Source organism: Catharus ustulatus, chromosome 1 (assembly GCF_009819885.2).
Source record: "Catharus ustulatus isolate bCatUst1 chromosome 1, bCatUst1.pri.v2, whole genome shotgun sequence".
In the NCBI taxonomy this organism is placed as follows: Eukaryota; Metazoa; Chordata; class Aves; order Passeriformes; family Turdidae; genus Catharus; species Catharus ustulatus.
In genome coordinates, this window is record NC_046221.1 from 87,540,482 (window position 1) to 87,557,417 (window position 16,936).

A 16,936-nucleotide genomic window follows, 5' to 3' on the forward strand; every position below is an offset into this window, starting at 1 on the left:
TGTGCAAAACAAACTTTGTTTTTGAAGTGACTGAACCCACAAAGAAATCTTTCCTTTCCCAGTGAAGATTATATTCCTTCTCTCCTTTATTCTTGGTATTGCACCCTCTGCCTTCATCTGAAACTTGGGTTGACAGGGACTAAAGACTCTCCACTGATGTGATGAAGAACTTATCCCTCTTTCTGAGGGAAAGTAGCTATGCTCTAGACCCACTCTGTCACCACCATCAAATGAACAAACTCCAATGTGCTGCTGGTGAGAAGGCAGATGAAGAGTGTTATTTCTAAACCAAGAAGGATGTTCCATTACAATAAATACTGCAGAAACTGCCAGACAAAATTTTTTGTGTGTAGTAACCTGCGGGGACTGCATGGTAATTTAAATGACAGTCATTACCTTTTCAGGAATTGTAATGTGAATGAATGATTTAAGGACAGTCTGGAATGAAGTCCTCCCTAAGCTCATGAACAGCTTGGGCTGTTCATGAGATCTAACATGGATTGCCTCTTCCGTTTCAGAGCCCCGTCTTGTGCACTGCATTGTTCCGGCACAATGGGCTGGAGTTACAGCTTTTAGCTATGAGTCCTGTACAGGTCTGAGGATTTAGAGAAAGAACTGCCTTTGCATCTTCCCTCAGCTTACTACAGGGTAAGACCATCGAGATCCCATTTGTTCTGGAAAAGCACAACAAGAGTAGTTTCCTGTTGGGTCACAGTTTTAGTGCAACCGTGGCCTCAGCATGTGGTACACTTCTGTGTGCATGCTATATTGTTTCTGTGTCTGCACCAAATTGTAATAACTGTGAAGAAAATAGCTTGCAATTAAGCAACCAGGGAGACAGCAGATGGATGCAGACAGATGGGAGCAAACCGGGAAGCTACGAGCCAGTATCGGTCAGAATTACAACAGTCACAGTACACTATCAGCATCATGCCACTGATAGTCAGTGGTGACTTTTAAGGCCCTGTTGGAAGGCAAGAAAGAAAATAGTTTTATAGATGCTCCTGACAGCCCTTTGCAAGGGTATGGCACAGAAGAGAAGGTGTTTCTTTGAGAAGGTGACAGGCTGCATGTGGCAGCTGGCATTGTGTCCTCTGGTGCAGTTGCAGAGAAGTGTGTGTCTTACCTGTCTACCCAAAACCAGTAATGTGATGAAGAATATGAACAAGGAAATTGAGCCCATTGTCTTCAGGTCCTTCAGTATTCCTGGCCTATAAAATAAACACATTAAGTAGAGCAGGCTGCTCAAAAGTTAAACCAATATTACTTCAAGCACAAAAATAAGACCACAATTTATACATACTACTTTCTAATACATAAACTAAGAACATTTAAATATTATATGATATATTACTTGATGAAATACCATTATTTATGTTATGTAGCTTTAATTACCTCTTTGCATTACATTCTGTGCAAATGTGCCTACATTTTGAATTCTAATAATAAGATGAGGATATAGGAAAAATAATATTCTTTTTACTTGCAAATGGAGAGCATTTGTGGCTTATTCTATACAAGTAGAATAAAAAACAGATTTTTAATGCAATAACACTATTTCCATGGCGGAGAGCTTGACCATATCCAATGAATATGAAGAAACAGAAACTAAAGCACCAAACTCCTAAGATACCTTTTCACCTGAAGAGGCACAAACTAGATCTTGTATAGAGTTTATTAAAAACTCTGCTTTGGCAAAAGTCACTAAAGGTAATGGGAAACAGTTCACACTAGAAGTCTCATGCCACTTAAACAAGAAACTTGGTGAGATATTTAGGAAGGAAAATACCAACAGACACAGAGCTTGGCTGACGAAATCAAAGCTGCCAAACACAAGCTCAATCTACTATCCCCTGGTTCTCCATACCATCCCACACATACTCTTTCCATTAATAAAATGGAAACAAAGACAAATTAACAAAACATTTGTTAATTTAATCTTTAGATTTAAGTGCAAAGAAAACCGACTTGTTTTTGATTTTTTTCCAATTTTTCAACTGAGATCCTTTTCCATGATTGTTACAGCACAGGAAAAATGAAACTACACTCTGAATATCCAAATTTTCTGGTCTGGCATAGGCCATACACTTGGCCTACACAGAAGACAATCACCTCTTTGTTTTGAAAATGAGGTAGACATTACAGCTATTCACAAATTATTTTACATAGCAGTAACAGGAACTGGATTAATAATTTTGGTCTTACATATTATCACCAGCAGTCTCACTGAAAACTTAAGATAAAAATGCACAAGCACAACAATATAAAATAAAAAAAACCCAAACTGTTGTTCTACTAATTTTAGAATCATTAAGACTTCATTTGTAAACATTTTAGACTATGCATTAGTTCTGGGGAAGCTGATTTCCTTCAGCTTGCAGCAAATATGCTCTAAAAGCCTCAATGATGTGCAGCCTGAGTCTTAACAAACTTGATGACTTCTCTGTGACGCCCTTTATGCCAAAAAAGCAAATTAAACCATACACTATTTCCTATGGTAGGTGATTTAAATGCCTTGCCCAGACTTATTTTATTCTAATGCTCTGAGGTGTGATTAAATCAAATATTAACTACAGCATGAGAATGATTTTACATTGTGACTCAGATTACACAGCCAAGCACGTATATTCCATGATGTAAGAACTACCATGGGTAGTATTTAACTTCACAAAGACTGGAGTTAGCCACCTACCTTCTAAGAGGTGCCATTGCATACATAAATTTGCTGTAGTCATCCAGCATGGGCCCATGAGTGTGCAGAAGGATAACATTGTAGCCCACCAATGCAATCAACATTATTACCATTTTCAACTCATAATTTATCCTCAGGAAAACAGAACAGGAAATGAGCCCTAATATGCAGCTGTATATAAAATACTGGCAAAGAGAAATCAAATGGAAAATATTTAGAATTTGACTCATGAGTAGGAAATAATGCATAATAAAATGCTCAGGCTACTTTAAAAAATTATTGACTGACCACTGAAGTGTGCAATCTATCACAGTCTGGGACACTATGGTTTATAGACAGTCAATGAAAATAAATTTATGCTCCCTAATTTTCACCCTTTGACACTTTTGATTTACTCATCTACATTTGTGGGATACCACTGCTGGTGTTGAAATCTATTGTAGGAGTCTGCTGCCAGCAGACTGACGTAAGATTTACTCCTGTTCCACTGTAAAGTTTTAATACATGATTGAGTCCCAGGATTACCTGTATGTTTTGCTAGCATTTAAGTCAAGGCAAAATGTCTAAGGGCCTGAACACAATAATTTCATTGTCTATATTTGGAGTTATAAACTGATGCAGTACACAGTTATGAATCTCATACATATGCAATTTTATAAACTCTAGAAATACAGTTAGGATAGGTAAAATACAAAGCTATTTACAGGGCCTATGCATAATATAAATATAAAAAATCATTTTCTCAAATCCTGTGGAGTAATAACCATATAAGAACACATTCAATTGCTAAAAAAAAAAAAGTCTTGTATTTCCTATGTCATATATATCAACATAAATATGTGTAGTTGAAGTTAAATTCCTGGAAAAATGTTTTCTCCTGATACTTTCTGGAAATTGATTACAGCATCAAAATTAATGCTAAAACATTAAGTCACCTCTAAAATCATTATCTTAGTCTTTAATATGCAACCTCTTTGCCAAAAATGCTTCCTGAAAATTACAGTCCTGCACCTTGCAAGGAAGTTTCTTTTCTGAAACTACAAAGCATTCTATTTCAAGTCATGCTATTTTCAGACTACTGTTGACTTGTTGATGGCAGCACTTTAGACAGAACCTGAATCACTGTATACTAATTTTGGAGGATCACTAAGAAGGATAATTTTCACAGCACCCATCAGACAGAATTTATCTGCCATCTCAATCTTTGCTGCTACTGTAATTTGCTTGAAGATCTGATTGAAATAAAAAACTAGATGATAGATAGAACTATTGTTCAGAATCACCAAAAAACAAAACTTCTCTGATAGCTGCATGTCAGACGAGGTCACACTCCAAATTCAGTGTTACATAAGAATAGCAGTATCCTTTTTTGAGTCAATAAGGCATTCTACTGCTAGAATCAGTTTTCCAAAAAGAAACAAGCAGAGGCAGTCTTGAATCCCCAATTGGATACTGTTTGACAAAGACCCAGAAATTTTCAAGTGGAACAGTCTCTGGCAGTGTTCCATAGGAATACATAGAATAGATTGAAAATTTCAGACAAGTGTGGATGAATTAAGGAAGAGTGGCATAGCCACACATTTAAGAATGCAGACCTTGCATTGCACTGCAGTGTTTCAGTAAGCAACCAGCAAAGATCTGGACAGACTGGTGACCCACAGAGCACTGAAGTTGAGCAGGTTCAGGCCCCTGGTCTGTTTAGTGCATCCTCTAGCCAGGAAAACCTGATCCATCTCAGCCAGCTCTGACAAGCCAGGAGCCTGCAGGCAGCTCCCATTTGTTACCAATGTGATGCCACCTCTGCAGCCTTGGCTTTATCCAACAGTGCAACAGCAAGTCCTCATGGATGTCCCTTTTGTCTGACAGCTGAAGCAGTGAATAGCAATGCTTCCTTGTAAGAAAATTTTCTAACAGCTCAAAAGAGGAAAATGCTGGTTAGCCTCTCCACAGACAGAATCTGCACCTCATGCTGTACAAATCAAGATTCTCAGCATCTGAAGAGGCATAACCCCATCTGTTCTCTTTTTCTTTCTTGTGCAAGCCAATAAAAGTATTTTAACCATTACCTTACAGAGTCTGAGTGTCTTTCTTATGGGGATCCCAGGTCTGGTGCCTTGCACCAGGGTAGTATACACTTAAGATGCAGCCCAATGCATCTGGTCTCTTCTAAAATTTAAGAGTTCTACAGTTCTATTGGTATAAAGATCTTCCATGAAGTAAGAAGGAATTCTACTCCCATATGTCTATGAGAAAAACTTGAGGACAAAGTAATTTTGTAAAAAAAATTCCTAGTGAAATAAAATATATTCCAAAATTGCATCTTTCAGATGTCAGTATTATAACTTTTATTTATTTAACATGTGGAGGTGACAGCACTGATACCAGACTGCATTTTTTCCCTGGAGCAGATCATCAACTTCTATTGCATGGAAACTACGGAAGCATCATAGCAAAACCAAACTAAACTAAACACAAAAAATGTCGCTATAATTTACTGAGGAATCTTTGCTAAGTCTTTTTAAAAAGTAAGCTATACTAATCAAAAAAGTTATTTTGGGGGATTGAGAAGGAGGGAAATCAATTGCTTTGCTTCAAAATGAACTTAATTCAATTGGGGCTAAAGCAATTCTCGAAGCTCTTACGTACTCTTTTTAGATGACATAGTCAATAGATGTCAGGTTTGCTATCATAAATCACATAAAGTTTATCGACATGAATAAAGATTAAAACTAACACACAGATTCAAAAAAACAGTTTTTTAATTTAGGAAACAAACATTTTTCAGTCTAAGTATTCAATATCTTATTGAGTGAAGAGAGAAATTTTAATTCTAGATTAAAGAAAAAATTAGAAGTGGAACTCAAAAGGAATTTATAGCTTTTTCAAGCTTTTTATTTTGCAGTGTCTGGGGATGAAAACAATGCATATTTGAGAGGGGATTTAAAGTTTTAAAAATCTTTAGCTAACTTTTTCATTTATTAATGTCAGAAGGGAAATTTTAGCATATTTTTTAATGCCAATCTATCAAAAACAAAATTCAGTAGATGAAAGAATTTGTTTTAATACTTTAAAAGCTATAAATCCTGAAATCAGGACACACCATTTTGGTAATGGTCTCATTATTTCACCATAGAGATGAAATAACTCCCTTCTCCTCTCACTGCCACCAGCTTATTCACCCAAACCCAAGCTGACCTATTTTGACGCAATATATGGCTTGTTATTTTCAACTGCAGGTCTTTTGTAATCCTTTTAAGAATCATTGCTCCGCAGGACACGGTTCCCACTTTTTTGCAGCAATGTCCTTCTCCCTCCTCCTGCATGTGCCATTGGGCTTTTGTTCACATTATGACATCTTCTTCAGATCAGTTCAGATCTCTTAAGCAGTTCATATAGTGCTACATGAGAGTTTTATTTCCACCTCTCTCACACCACCTCTTACCAAGTATGCAGTGACTGAAGTGTGACAATTTCACACTTGATGAAAATGGTGAATATTTTCAGGTCAGGCACTTGAAAATATTCCCACCATGGGAAACCTGCCTGAAGACTAACCCGGCTTCCAGTGCACAGTCTGCTTTGCAGATGCTGTGTGTTACCTTGATATCCTGTAATGTGTTAGCATGGGTGAGTTAAGCTTCCTTGTTATTATGCTGTTTCTTGCTTTTTTAATCTGACGTTCATTAAAACCTCTATTTTCAGAAGTACTAGTCTCATTTAACTTCCCACTTGCTTCAAATGCAGTTGCAGCTGACTAAAAAAAATTGAAGCTTTTAATGTAGTCTCAAAAACGGGTGGGTGTTTAACTTCAAGCAGATTTGGTAACAGTCAATTTGATGTAATTATTATAAACAAACAAAGAAATGTAAAATGAACTTACCGGAAGGAAAAAACAGTTATTTTGTATACACCACCGTGTCTGATTACTTGAATTAGGAAAACTTGCATTTGATGAATTATGAACTGAGGGAAAAGCTATCACAGCATTATCCAGGAAAAACTAGAAAAAAAATCAACATATAATCCATTACCATGACAGCTGTTTAAGGTCAAAATAGAAAATAGAGATGGAGAAGCAGAGAAAGCCTTGCATGTAACCATTTAACTTTGGTATTCCACTATTTTTGTATTTAATTTGAAATTGGAAAAGGAAGATGACATAGCATGATTACTTGTTCCTGTGTTCTAAAACAAAAACAACTTTGTTAGCCTTCATCTGACACTTTCCACTTGAATAAAAGACAAAAGGCTCATTTTTATATTACTTTTGTATATCAGAAGCTCACACACCCAAGGGACAGTGAAGAAATAAACTTATTTATATTAATTCCTGGATTTACCTCAAGTGAATGTCCTATTTAAACACAGAAAGAATTAAAGAAAAAATAAGAAGTCTTTACCGAAGTTGGTTTACACAGATGCAATAACATAATAATGCTAACATTAATATTGGAACTAATGCAATTGAAACTGAAAAGTGGATCCAGTTATCTCTTGGGTCATCAAACTCAGCCCATAATCACACAGGAAACTATCATCATACAGACTCCCTTGATGCAGTGATCCAGTGCTTTCTTAACAAATTAGATTTTGGTGACTACATTTACTCCAGTAGTTTGAATCTCAACATTTAAACTGTTTCTACATTTAACCACTATTCATGGCCAGTTCTCTTGTTTTTGTTCTTGTCATTATCTCATCCTTTAGCTTTCACTTAGCTTCTTTCTCTCCTTAATATTTAAGGTCCTAATATTTAGTGTAATCTCAGACTTCATTGTGCTCATCCATCTACGTTTTTTCTCATTCCTTCTCTGAAAACAAGCTCTTAATTCCCCTAATTAGTCTAGTTGTCACCCTCTGTACATATATCTTTCAATTCAACCTTCTGGATGATCAAACTGCCAACACACTTCCCAGATTTTATCAGTAAATCATGCAATAGCACTAATACTAATTCTGCTGAAAATATTTTATCATACATCCTAGAGTCAAAATTTTTAGGGTAGGAAGGGACCTCTTGAGACCATCCAGTCCAACCCACCTGCCATGGCACAGTCACCTACATCAGGTTACACAAGAAGGTGTCCAGATGGGTTTTGAATGGCACTGGACAGGAAGAGTCCACAACCTCCCCGGGAAGCCTTTTCCAACCTCAATGTAAAGAAGGCTCTTCCTCATATTGAGGTGGAACTTGTGTTTTACTTTATGGCTATTGCTCCTCATCCTGTTGCTGGGCACCACTGAAAAGAGCATGGCACCATCCTCTTGACACCTGCCTTTGAAGTATTTATATGTATTGAATAAATTGAATATAAAAACTGAATTTATGCATCTACAACAATTCTCCATTGCTCACAGCTACAAAAACTTAATAGCTCACTGTTCCTCATGCAGCTGGGGCTCAGGCAGATCTTGATATTACAGGAGCTTAACACATTCTGCACATGGACATCACCCCAGTTATTAACATAAGGCTCAGCAGATGTGAGGTAGCTTTCCTTCACTAGGACTCACCCCTAGATAAATGCAGTTTATACTTACTATGAGTTAAAAGCAATCACGTGGATGGATATTGTGATTCAGCTGAGTTGACTTTAAACCCACATTATTAATTAAAATCCTGAACTCATCACCTATCCATCTGATGAGCTTCCAACATGTATCAGAATTTCTTGTCACTAATCTGTCAGACCAACTATAATCTTGAGCTTTTTACTACTAAATTTCATCCTAATTTTTTTACTCAAATCCACACCTGACTTTTTCCTTTCTAAAATCCCAAGCCTTACCTCACAGATACTGTCACCTTAATTTATTAGCGAATTTCACAGCCCCTTTTATACACTAAATATGAAAATCCACACATGGTTGACCAGAATAGAGCTCCATAGGTCACCTCCCTCTCATACGCTGTTCTCTGCAGGTAGTCACTGTATAACCCCCCTCTAAATTCTTTCTCCATTTCTATCTTTAACTACTGCTACAGAGAAACCTGAACTGGTTCATTTGGAGCAACTAAATGTGGGCCAAAATGGTTTATTGATTTACTAATGTTAGATCTGTACTGAAAGGTCTTGGAAACTTCCAAGGACAGAGACCCATAATGCCCCTTAGCAGCAGTCAGCACCGTACATGCACAGTGACTTCTTTTGTCTTTCTGAAGACTGTCCAACCTCCCATGTCACCACTTGTGTTGAGTGCCCTTTGATATGTTTTAGAGCTCTGCTGAGAAGAGTCTGACACCATTCTCTTTCTAACTCCCCTCCAACAGAAGCCCAAGGTTTTGGATTTGCAAAGGTTATCAATATGCCACCTACTACCAAAACCAAGCTGGCACTCACCTGTGTTTATGCAGTTGCTCTTTTGGGTTCTCTTGCTTTGCTAACATAACTGTGTATGTGAAACTACATATAATTAACCTGCCATCAGTGAACTACAAAGTCAGGATCAGGATCAGAAATATAACAAATAAACCATGAAAACAGACCCTACAAAATGTTAATAAGAAAGCCTACAGATTTTGAAACAACCTTCTGTAACTGATCCCAAAGAGCTCTAATGACATACACATGCAGAGAGCTACCTGCACATCTGCCTCTTCCCAGAGGATGTGTGGGTGAAATGCACACACTCCCTCTTCTGGGAGTGCAGGTTCCCGTGCTGGCACATGCTGCTGAAAGGAGATGCAGGTACTCCAGCTTTGTGTGCACCTGTGCAGCTCCCTGCAAGCTGTCAATGCTGGAGAGACAGCCCTGCAGTTGGGGTGCAGGGACAAACCTGAGCAGGGGTCCCAGCCCATGCTGTTCCCTGCCCATTTGCACGGCAGGTAGCTCACAGTATTTGACAGGCAGGCTGCTCTTGCTGACTGAGGCAGAGCTGTGATGCCAGAGAGGTGACTTACGACAGTGTTAAAATAGTGCTTCACAGTCATCTGTTTCTGCTTGTAGCTCTCTGTCTCCTGTTACACATTTCCACATTGCCCAGAGAGGTTGTGGAGTCTGCCTCACTGGAGATGTTCAAGAACCTTCTGGACATAGCCCTCTGCCATGAGTTCTAGAATGGCCCTGCTTGAGCAGGAAGGTTCAACCAGATGACCCAGTGTGGTCCTTTCCAAACTGATCCATTCTGTGATTCTGTTTCTTTTATACTTCCTTTCACATTATTTCCTTCTTTACCTAAGGATTTTCTGAAGTCACTTGGTTACTTTTAAGCAAGCTGATGCTCATCTGTCTCATTTAACAATTTTGGGCAAAAGCCCTTTGGACAGTTTGGAGGATTTACTCCCCCTCCCTGCCTCCAGCTATTTAATAGCCTTTGTTAACAAGAGCATTTGCCGAGGGAACCCACATCCCACTAACAGTGCATATACTTTTTCTGTAAACATGAAATATTTAGTTTCAGAATCCCACTTGATGCATGTCCCTAGAGCAAAGATTATATAACATGAACTCAAACACAATTATATTATAGAAACGCATATGGCATGCATATTTATATATGTTACTTTTTATAAAAGCATTTTAATTGGGTTTTGAACTTTGCACAAAGCATTTCTGACCTACAAATGTTACCTCTATACACAGAACACTATATGAAATATGGTATATCTATGCATGTATTAATATATTAATAAAAGAGGGGGAAATATATGGAAGTGTTGTCACCTGCCATGAGCCAAACAACACTTATTTCTGAATGATGTGTTGCACTTGCCTTTCTTGTCTCTCATCAGTTATCTACATCTGCTATCATGCCTTGAAGATACATATTGTTCTTCAACATAGTATTTTTTGTAACAGTAGGTTCAGTCCTACTAAGCAGTCACACCTACTCAAATGACTCAAATGAAAGTAGTATTTTTTATGAATACCAATGCTTGCCAGGGAACGTCTGAGCATGCTACCATTACATTCTTATTTTAACTTGATATACTCTAACAGTTTTTTCTTTTCTTGTGTTCACATGATCTGCAATCCTCACTTGTGAGTTTTCTGCCTCACATAATGAAAATAACTGCTTTCAAGGGGAGCCATGTGGTGACAGACCCTTCCCCCAAAACATGGGATAAGCAAATTGGTGCATCTCTCTTGTTGTCTGAAAAAAACAACATAATACACTAGTTTAGATCTCATTAAAAAAGAAGCCATCTCTTTCACTGAGGTATGAAAGTACTTGGATGTAGAATGCACATCACAGCTTCCTTTGAAAAATGGCAGCTGGTCTGGCAGTTGAGTCAGGACTTTTATTCCCAGATCCTCACAAGAATCCCCAAGAATAGTGTGAAGAATCACAAATTCCAGCAGCATTCCCTCTCTTCCCAACCTCAAAAAGAGAGGTTTAAGAACAGCCTGGAATGTTAAATTCCTACTAAGACTATCACACATTTTTTTACCAAATAAAGGTGGTGCTGAGATATTGGTAAGTTGTGAAAGGATAATGAGAATCCTGAAAGTACTGAAGTGCATTTAGCAGAAATTTTAGAGCATTTTGCCTCTGGGTTTGTACAAGGCTTCTTAACATCACAGTGCTCATGCATCTGTGTTATTTGGCATGTCTCTTGTTAATGGGCAAATGGACCAAATTAAAGTTGCTCAGTATTTTCTTTTTTTATGAAAGTTTATATTCCAAGTGAAACTGCATAACTATCTTTGTGCCACCATGTATGCAATTCCTAGCCCCTTGGAGAGGGAATATGTAGTGGCCAGTCACTGCCTTGTTCCAAGCTCCCACCAACAGGAAAGATGAGGAGCCTGCTTGTCTTTTACAGAGTCAGACAGCATGATTTTTGTATTTGACAGATATAGAGAGATGCTCACTTATAAAGGCAGTGACAGCAGAACTCTATCTCTTCCCACACCCTTGAAAGAAGCCAGAAGTGCTACAAACATGATTTCAGAGCAGCGTCTCGCCTGCCAGTGCATCTCTGCTAATCTAGTGTACCTAGATTGATACTGATTTTTTAAAGTTCCTTAAATCCTGGAATAGATCTGTGACTGGCCCCTGCAAGTACCACTTAAATGACATTACTTCAGCTGTGCTTTCTCCTTCCAACCCCCTGGCCAGGTCAACCTCTAGAAAGTGTCTGTTATTCTTCTTGAAAGACATGCATTAGGCACCCTCCAAAACAGGGTCTTTGATGTGCCAGGCACTCTGGGATGTTTAATTAGAGTGTATCTGCAAACTGGCTTAGTAATTTAAAACAAAAGTTCAGCAACAGAGTCAGCTACACTAAAAGGAAGGGATATTAAAGCAACCAACTTTCCACTGTGAGAATAAAAGCAGGTTTGATTAACTATTTGTCATTATTTGAACACAGGATATAATTCGTGTCTTAGAGGGAGCCAATACTTGTGTCATTTAAGGTAGCTTGGACTCACAGACATACATTAACCAATGGAGCAAAAATACTCAAACCTCTCTCAGTCTTCACATTCTTAAACATGTGTTCTTTAGGAGGAAACAGTCCAGTTGCTAAAATTCACTGTATGAAAAGACAGGAAAGCAAGTAATGTCTAGAGAAGGGCCACAAAGATGAAAGAGGGCAGGAGCACCTCTCATGTGAAGACAGGCTGAGAGAGCTGGGGCTGTTCAGCCTGGAGAAGTCTCCAGGGAAACCTTAGAGCACCTTTCAGTACTTGAAGGGCCTAAGAAAGATTGGGACAAACTCTGTACCAGGATGTGTTGCAATAGGACAAGGGGCAATGGTTTTAAACTAAAACAGGGTAGATTCAGACTAGATATAAGGAAACATATGATGAAGGTTGTGAGGCACTAGAACAGGTTTCCCAGGGAGGTGGTGGATGTCCTGTTCCTGGAAACACTCAAAGTCAGGTTAAACTGGGCTCTGAGCAATCTGATTCAGTTGAAGATGTCCCTGCCTGTGGCAGGTGGGGTGGGGGCAAGCGAACTACATGACTGTTTAAGATTGTTTTCAACCCAAACTATTCTATGATTCTATGATCTTGAATCTTGAAGCAGGTAGTTAGAGTAATTAAGAGTTAGTGGGACAGCAGAACCCTGAGATCTTGTTGCTTGTGCCAAGAACCATTCATGCATTTGATGCAGAAGTCACTGAAACCGAGCTATTGCAGGACTCTTTTATCATGCCCTATTCCTTGAGATCAAATTAATCCCAGAGGATGGTGAGGCACAGTAATTTGATGTACTGCATGCAGTCATTCATTCAGTTTTCAAGTGTTAACCCTTCACAGGTCACACAGTCCTACTGTCTCTCTGGGCTGCCTGGAATGCTCCATGCAGGATACTTTCTCCTGATTAGTTTAAAGCACGTCAGCTTGACAAAGGCAGGACAGATGTCCTGCTGTCTTTATACCACCAGATCTAATGCTTACCCTCTTCCTTCAGCTCAGAACTATGTGACATTAGACGATGTTTACCCTCCCTTTGCTGATCAGGACTACATATGTCTCAAACCTGAACAAGAGATTTAGATGTCGGCTGAAACAGCTAATTTCAAATAAAATTGCACCCCCACTCTTCTCCAGTCTCCCTTGACCATGAAGACTGAGTTTTATTTGACATTTTGGTCTTAATGATGATTTATTAGGTGTGGCATGGTTAGACACTTTTTATCTCCATTAAATCTTAATGGCTACATTTTGCCTTTTCCTACTGAAATGGTTCATGGAAGTAAATGCAGTTAACAGACTCTGCTATTAAGTACATGTTGCTTGGAGATATTATAATGATACTTCAGAGTCTCTCCCACAATTTGCTAATGCAAATTTCACAATCACATTTAAAGTAATTTTTGCTAGTCAAACTATTAAGGTTTAGTTTCAAGGTGGGAATTGTACTTACAATTATCATCTCATAAATATCATGGAAAACGATTATTTGTAACTCTGTAACATTGCTGATAAGGCACTGAGACTTTAAAATACACCTATTAGGTTTTACTGTAACATTCAGTCCACATAAAGTTGGACATGAGCCAATAAAATTAAAACCTTTTTCGAAAAATTATGTACTGAACAACTCCTTTTGTTTGTTAGAATGTCTTTTACTACCTGAAGGCCAAATTTGAAGTAGGCTATACACACTAGTAGAACTTTAGTCTAAGCAAAAAACAGTTACTGACCATATCTCCTCTTACATTTTTTAACGTAATAAATGATCATATGCATGAAGTCTAACCCAAATTATGCTTTAAATCCAAGTAGGTTCTTTCTTTTCTTCTAATATATTTACAGAGTTCTAAATAAGAGAAAATCTAGCCTGATCTTCATTTTACAAGTTACTAAATCTCTGAGGTTCATGCTGTTGTATAACTTTTGCTTGGTTAAAGGTTATAATTCAAAAAGGCATAGAGTCTTCAGCTAATTGAGAATCAATAGCTTTTCAGAATAATTATTTCCATTGCTAACTGCTTTCACTGATGAAAAGTCAGTTTATATTTTAATTTTCAGCCTCTGCTTCTTTGAGTTTCTTCTCTCCCAGCCTTACACACTAAATTCACTTAAGTGAATTTTAGATTTTGGAAATGGAATAGGTTTTGTGTTTCTCTCCACTCCTTCAAAAAAAGCAGGAAAAAGAAAGAACAGAAAACCAACATTAACAAGACTAGGAAAATTTAACACTAAACATGAAGAGAACACTCTACCAGAAATTTCAAGTGGTCATGTTTAAAAGCACACATTACATCATTTGGACAAATTTAGTACTTAGTGTAACAAATGATTGACTAAGGTTCCCCTGAAATGTGGGAAAACAAAATAAAACAGTGTAGGTATTATCAATTTCTAAGTCCTTTATGAATCCTAAGTAACAGCAGTACCAGCAACTCAAGGAAGCATTAGAGTTGCAATTTCAAAAATGCTGAAACGTGATTCTCACTCACTTGAAACATGACTAATATCTGTGCATTGATATTGTGATGAAAGCATTGCCTACATAAATGTTAGAGTTCCCACTTTGCAGATACAGAACTGAACTGGAACACTTTCACAGGTTTATAAAGAGCATCCACCTTAGCCAACAGGACAAAAATAAGGAAGACTTTTGATCCCATGTAGTGCTCATCCCATTACACAACAGACCCTTCAGATTAAGTGACACATTAAGATTCATACTTTAGCCAGACTAATGCCAGATTTATTCTACAATTGCTATAGTTGCAAAAGAATAATAAAATTACATGGATTTTCACTGATAGGAGGGAAAAGCACAGGTTGAAATCGCTTAAGTAGGTGTAAGCCCTAATGAATTTGTAGGTCAGTATTTTTGAAGTTTTGACATAACTTTGATTTTTTTTTTCTTATTTTAAAAAAAGGCAAGTGTGTGAAATCAATAATGTGTACATTATGATCATTTTGGAGTCAGCAGAGGAGCATCACAAAATGAATAAAGCTTAGATTGTTTCACACAAAATTTTCCACAAATCCCGTGAGGAGATACTTCATTCTTTCAGCATTACCGTTTTTCTAAGCAATTCATAGATGACCAAGGGACTTGTGCAATTCCAACCTGGGATTTAACTGTTTGCTGTTCATTATAAATAATATTTTTCTTAAAAAATTTAGCCAGGGTCTGAGCATCCTGTTTGCAGAGGTCTTGACTACACTGTGTGTTTTCTTTTGCTCTGCTTTCCATTTCTGTCTCTGGCAATTGTTATCACTTATGTTCCTGGCATAGCCACAGGCCATCAATTAACATCTAAACAAGTACTGAATAACAGCAACAACAAATAATCTTAAGTGGACAAAAAGCCAGGAAAAATTATCCCATTTTCCCTTACCATGTTGAATACAGCCATGGTTAATATTATAGCAGTGGTTGTCAGTGTAAGAGTGATCCTTGGCCAAGGACGGTTTGCAATTATTCCAGATGATTTAAGGATCCACAACAATGAAGCTGATGCTTTCTTACTACATTGCTAAGCACAAACAGTTTGGAAAAGAGAAAAAAAAGATCTTTAGTACATTGAATGAGTATGCACAAGGGTAGAATTAAGATATCTCAAGACTGAGGGCAGCATTTATTTTACAACATATTACAAAATTATTTAATTGTTATAGTCTAATGAGAATTAAAGATAAAGATTAAACATGAAAATAAAGAAAAAAAATTATTTCAAATATCTGCCATAATATCACTTTCATTAAATAATTGTAATTTGCAAGTACCTTGCCAAACATTAAATACATATTACTAACAATAGCAAAATACAGAGTTAACAGCAGTGTCATTACCTTTAACATCAGGAAAACACTTGGAAATTAACTGATCTGCCTTGACTGAATTGAAAGAATCATATTTAGTAGCTTCTGGAAACTTCAAAATGTAAATAATGAGTCTGCAAAGTCTTTGCAACAGAAAAAAGGCTATATATATCCCTGGCAGCCCACAAAACAGGAGAGTTTCCAGGTTTTTCTTTCATTTTTTGGAGTCTTGTTTGATAATTAATTTTAAAGGGAAAATAACACAGCAAAGCAAATCAACCTTCCCTAAAACTATCTAGAAGGCAAATAAGCATTTCACAGAAAAAAACCCATAAAATTTGACAGAAAAGTGAACAGAAAAATTTTCTTATATTGTGGTCAAAATTAACAATAAAAAACTGACTCATTTAGTCTGCTTCTGAGAAGACATTGCAGAGTCTCCATTCATACATGCATAGTGCCTAGAGGCACAAGAGGCTCACAAAGAATAAACAATGATTTCTGACACATCCAATAAACATTAATTTTCCCAAAACTTTAGCAATGAGAAGATAAGTTTGCCTAGAAGCATTTTGTGCCCTTTCCAAATGTCAAATTCAGTTCTATGAAACCCCTGTAAAAAAGGCAAAGAAAATTTAAGGAACATGACAATCCCACGAAATAATTGGGTTTTTTTCAATGTGTTTTCTCTATTTACTTAATATTATCTGAGATGGCTTTGCATATTGTTTTCACCCAGCCATCAGCAGAGATACAAGCTCAGGAAGTCTCAAAAATGAGAACTCAAGCACAAAAAACTACCAAACACAGAACTTAATTTACAGCACTGATGTATTTGTTCAAGTTCAATAGCTATGGCACATCATGCTAAATTACACCACTACTAACTTACACACTACATGGGATGCATTTTGCATGAAGGTCTTTATCATACTGCACACAAGTATTTTGCTCCCATCTATGTATCATTTGGACAAATCCACTCTATACTCAGAGCTTTTTTTACAGATTGTTTCCTTTTATGACAGGGAGTTATGCATACTGAATTGGATAGATTCTGAAT

General features: G+C 37.3%; 1 protein-coding gene across 1 annotated transcript in view; it reads right to left on the minus strand.

The window, feature by feature from the left end:
• The window catches only part of ADCY2 (adenylate cyclase 2), a 211,986-nt gene that overhangs the window by 17,763 nt on the left and 177,287 nt on the right, over positions 1-16,936 (minus strand). Inside the window, exons 16-19 of the mRNA XM_033054038.2 lie at positions 15,450-15,587; positions 6,573-6,692; positions 2,693-2,877; positions 1,127-1,211 (exon numbers count right to left, since the gene is read on the minus strand). Coding sequence (XP_032909929.1) covers positions 1,127-1,211; positions 2,693-2,877; positions 6,573-6,692; positions 15,450-15,587 — 528 coding nt within the window. The remainder of the gene's footprint in view (positions 1-1,126; positions 1,212-2,692; positions 2,878-6,572; positions 6,693-15,449; positions 15,588-16,936) is intronic.